We start from the raw sequence: 4,749 nt of genomic DNA on the forward strand, positions 1-4,749 counted from the left end.
AGGAGACTCGCTTGAGCCCAGGAGTTGGAGATTGCTGTGAGTGATGCCACAGCACTCTACCCAGGGGGACAGCTTGAGGCTCTGTCTCAAAAAAAATAAAATACAATAAACAATGATGATCCCAGCCAAAAGAAGAAGATCTATTCTCAAAAGAAGAAGGGAAAAGAAGTTCAAAACTTTTTTTCTTGACACAGAAAAAAAGTCTCCCTCAGTAGAGTCCCATGGCATCACAACTCACAGCAACCTCAAACTCTTGAGCTCAAGCAATTCTCTTGCCTCAGCCTTCTGAGTAGGTGAGACTACAGGAGCCCATCACAGTACCTGGGTATTTTTAAAGATGGGTCTAACACTTGCTCAGGCTGGTCTTAAGCCCATGCGATCAGACAATCCACCCACCTTGGCCTCCCAGAGTCCTAGAATTATGCACGAGCAACCACACCTGGCCTAAATTCTAAGTGCTATGGCCTTACAGCTCACAACAACCTCAAACTCTTGGGCTGCAGTGATTCTCTTGCCTCGGCCTCCCAAGTAGCTGGGACTACAAGTGCCTGCCACATGGCCTGGCTATTTTTTTATTGTAGTTGTCATTGTTCAACTGGCCCAGGACAGATTCAAACCCACCAGACTGTGGTGTATATGGCTGGCACCCTACCCACTGAAATACAAGCGCTGCCCTAAATTCTAAACTTTTTAACACACAGACTGCCACACTAAAAAAAAAAAAAAAAAAAAAAAAGATTTTTTTTTTTTTTGAGACAATAGTCTCACTATGTTCCCCTCAGTAAAGTGTCCTGGCACCACAGCCCACAGCAACCTTAAACTCTGGGGCTTATCCGATTCTCTTGCCTCAGCCTCCCAAGTAGCTGGGACTACAAGCGCTCACCACAGTGCCTGGCTACTTTTTGTTATAGTTGTCAATGTTGTTTTGAGCAGACCTGGGCCAGGTTTGAACCTGCCAACCCTGGTGTATTTGGCTGGTGCCCGAGCCATTGAACTACAGGCGCTGAGTGGACAGTTAATGTGTTAATGCTGCTAAAATAGCAAGATCATAACATATACAATAATTTCACCTGCTAAGGCAAAGGAAAAAAGTAATATGCAGAAGAAATCCAAAAATAACAGTTCCATAAAAGTATAAGAAGGCTTGGCGCAAGTAGCTCAGCAGCAAGGGCGCCAGCCACATATGCCAGAGCTGACAGGTTCGAATCCAGCCCAGGCCTGCCAAACAACGACAACTCCAACCAGAAAATAGCCAGGCATTGTGGCAGGCCCCTATAGTCCCAGCTACTTGGGAGGCTGAGGCAGGAGAATCATTTAAGCCCTAGAGTTTGAGGTTGCTGTAACCTATGACACCATAGCACTCTACTGAAGGTTAACATAGTGAGACTCTTGTCTCAAAAAAAAAAAAAGCAGAAAGAAAAAAATAATACAACTTCCATATTTATTTAGCATATTTCCAACATATTACATAAATCCAATAAGTATCTTTTAACCCTTAAAAAAAAACTAGAGTAGGAATAAAACTTTACAGTTCAGTCACGTATCCAAGAAGAGAGACAGTAATGCCAAACTGACCTGTGTTAAGAGGGTCTGCTGGGGTTGCTGTAACTGAAAATAATAAAATAAAATACATTAAAAAAGAAGATCAGAGTCCTTTCACAGATACTTTATAAAAGGCAAAATGCCAATTAGTTACTTTATTTTTAAGTAAAACGTAAAAAGTAAAAAAGGTCATAAGGTTTTCTACAACGTTTTTTTGAAACAGAGCCTCAAGCTGTCACCCTTGGTAGAGTGCTGTGGCATCACAGCTCACAGTAACCTCCAACTCCTAGGCTCAAGTGATTCTCCTGCCTCCACCTCCCAAGTAGCTGGGACTATAGGCACCCGCCACAACGCACAACGCCCAGCTATTTTTTGGTTGCAGCCGTCGTTGTTTGGTGGCCTAGGCTGGATTCAAATCTTCCAGCTCAGGTGTATGTGGCTGGCGCCTTAGCCTCTTGAGCCACAGGTGCCAAGCCTCTACAACTATTTCTAACAACTGCAGATCATGTATGTATGTCACTCATTCACTAACAGCTACTTAGCTACACTGAATAAAAATTGGAAAACTGGGGTGGTGCCTGTGGCTCAGTCGATAGGGGGCCAGCCCCATATACCAAAATGCAACTAAAAAATAGCTGGGCATTATGGCAGGCACCTGTAATCCCAGCTACTCAGGAGGCTGAGGCAAGTGAATCGCCTAAGCCCAGGAGCTGAAGGTTGCTGTGAGCTGTGTGACACCACAGGACTCTAAGGGCAATAAAGTGAGACTCTGTCTCTACAAAAAAAAAAAAAAATGGGAAAACTGATTTTTTTATTGTTATTTCATAGGACTAATGCTCACAATAAAACCCCACAAGTATCCAAAGGTGAAGATTTCTAGTTCCACATGTGATTACCATGCTACTGAAATGATTCAATACCATCACTATGCTTCTTGCATCAAATATCACTGGTCATCCAATTTCATATGTATCCCTACATAAGCAGGACTCCTAATGGTAAGATTTGCTACAAGCACAGGGACTATGAAGGACCACACACTTTGACACACAGTTTTCCTGGCAATAGGAAAGTGTGCCATTCCAAGAAAGTAAAAGGAACTGGTGTGAAGAAAATTTTAAAAATCTGGAATACAAACTTGACTTAGGCTAAGATAAGTTCTTTTTTCTTTTTGTAGAGAAGAGGTCTTACTATGTTGCCCCAACAAGGCTCAAACTTCTGGCCTCAAGCAATCCTTCTGCCTGAGCCTCCCAAAGTTCTGGGATTACAGGTGTAAGCCACTGGCAAAAACAATTTTATATAAGCACCTCTCCTATAATGAGGTTCTAATTCAAAACACTCAGGTTACCTGGAATAACCACATATTAGAGGTAAAAATCAGATCAGAATGCACAGTTAAAAGCACAGTAAATATGTGCTATGGTGACAGACATAAGCCTCCTCACCTGGCCTATACATTTTTTTTTGTTTTGACCAACATAATTTAAGTGTGCCACAGAAGTTTAACTATGGGTTCAAGTGTGCCACGAGATAAAAACGGTTCAAAAACACTGGCCTAGAAGTTCCAGGCAGGAGTATAATAGGGCCAGAGGGTTAGTAATAGCGTAGTGTTTTTTTTTGTTTTTTTTTTGTTTTTTTTTTTTTGAGAGAGTCACTATGTTGCCATCGGTAGAGTGCCACACCTCAGCTCACAGCAACTTCAAACTCCTGAGCTTATGCAATTCTCTTGTCTCAGCCTCCCAACTAGCTGGGTCTACAGGCCCCTGCCAAAATCCCCGGCTATTTTTTCAGTGTACTTCTCATTATTGTTTGGCATGCCCAGGCTGGATTTGAACCTGCCAACTCTGGTGCATGTGGTTGGCACCATAGCCCCTGAGCTACAGGCGCTGAGCCAATAGCATAGTTCATCCACCATCTTTGAACCCAGCCTGGACCAGCCTAAAAAATGACAACTGCAACAACAACAACAACAAAAAAAGCTGGGCATTGTGGCAGGCACTGTAGTCCCAGCTACTTGGGAGGCTGAGGCAAGAACATCGCTTTGGCCCAAGATTTTGAGGTTGCTGTGAGCTGTGACCCCATGGCACTCTACCCAGGGCAACGAGCTTGAAATTGTCTCAAAAATAAATAAATAAAAAATAAAGAACATCTTCTGCATATCTCATAAAGACACATGTGACTAAGACTGGATGCTAGTTGAGAATCTGAGTTTTTAGGCCCATCCCCATTATCTCTATTGCCCTTGCAGACATTCCATTTTTCCTACCTCATTTCCCCCATGCCCTCCCCCCCCCCAAATCACATCACACCTTAAGGTAGCTAAAAAGAATAAAAATCTGTATCAACTGAACTTTGGAACAAATGGCTATTTTAAATCAGTTTTTAATATGGAAAATATAAACTAACCTGTTGCTGCACACTATACAAGGCCTGCTGAGGTTGTGAATATTGCTGAAAGATTAAAAAAAAAGATTTTTCAAAAAAAAATCTTTATTCATTCTCAAAAAGTGGTATATATACACAGAAACACATAGAAGTTCACTAAACAGACATTTTCTATTAAAAGAAACTTCACCTACAAGAAAATGATAATTATAATACTCTGGGATCCACGTAGAACTGAATTTTGTACAAATAATTAAGGTGTTAAGGACTACTCAATTTAAGAATTTAATAGTTTTGATTATTCCACTACACTTCTCTGTATGTGCTAGGCATCTGTAATTTTTCTCATCTAAAAACAAAAAAAAAAAACCAGCATAAAACACCACAGTTTCTCATTCTTTCTAAAAAGAAGGTAGTAATCCTTGCTACTCAAACAGATTTTATAACATTTTCTGCAACAAAAAATGATACATACTAAGCACTCACCTGTTGCAATGCAGCCGCTGCAGCTGCAGCTTGTTGCTGCAATGCTGCAGTTTGAGTTAACTGATAGTTTGCTGGGGTTTGTGTGGTAAGACCTGCTGCTGCCAATGCAGTTTGCTGTGTATAAATGGTAGGAGATGCTCCAAGGAGTGATGGCTGCTGAACACCCAGTGCAGCTATTTAAAAAAGAGAGAAAACAAGATCATTAAAGATAAAAATATATAATCAGCATACTAATGAGATACCTTCACTTCCATAGTCATTTTAACATTCGCAATCGTTAAGACATGGAATCTTACAAAAATACAGTTAGGTAGGAGGAATAAGATCTAGTAGGTT

The 4,749-nt window shown here is 41.2% G+C and overlaps 1 protein-coding gene across 3 annotated transcripts in view; it reads right to left on the minus strand.

Annotated features, from left to right (window-relative positions):
* The window catches only part of CCAR1 (cell division cycle and apoptosis regulator 1), a 79,286-nt gene that overhangs the window by 64,043 nt on the left and 10,494 nt on the right, over nt 1-4,749 (minus strand). For 2 of the 3 annotated variants that reach the window (XM_012801386.2, XM_023509521.1), the window contains exons 3-5: nt 4,414-4,586; nt 3,949-3,993; nt 1,576-1,608 (exon numbers count right to left, since the gene is read on the minus strand). In XM_012801386.2, coding sequence (XP_012656840.1) covers nt 1,576-1,608; nt 3,949-3,993; nt 4,414-4,586 — 251 coding nt within the window. The remainder of the gene's footprint in view (nt 1-1,575; nt 1,609-3,948; nt 3,994-4,413; nt 4,587-4,749) is intronic. The other variant, XM_023509522.1, reaches the window with a different exon arrangement.

The sequence above is a fragment of the Otolemur garnettii genome, unplaced genomic scaffold (assembly GCF_000181295.1).
Source record: "Otolemur garnettii isolate 467f Iridium unplaced genomic scaffold, OtoGar3 scaffold00008, whole genome shotgun sequence".
Lineage (NCBI taxonomy): Eukaryota > Metazoa > Chordata > Mammalia > Primates > Galagidae > Otolemur > Otolemur garnettii.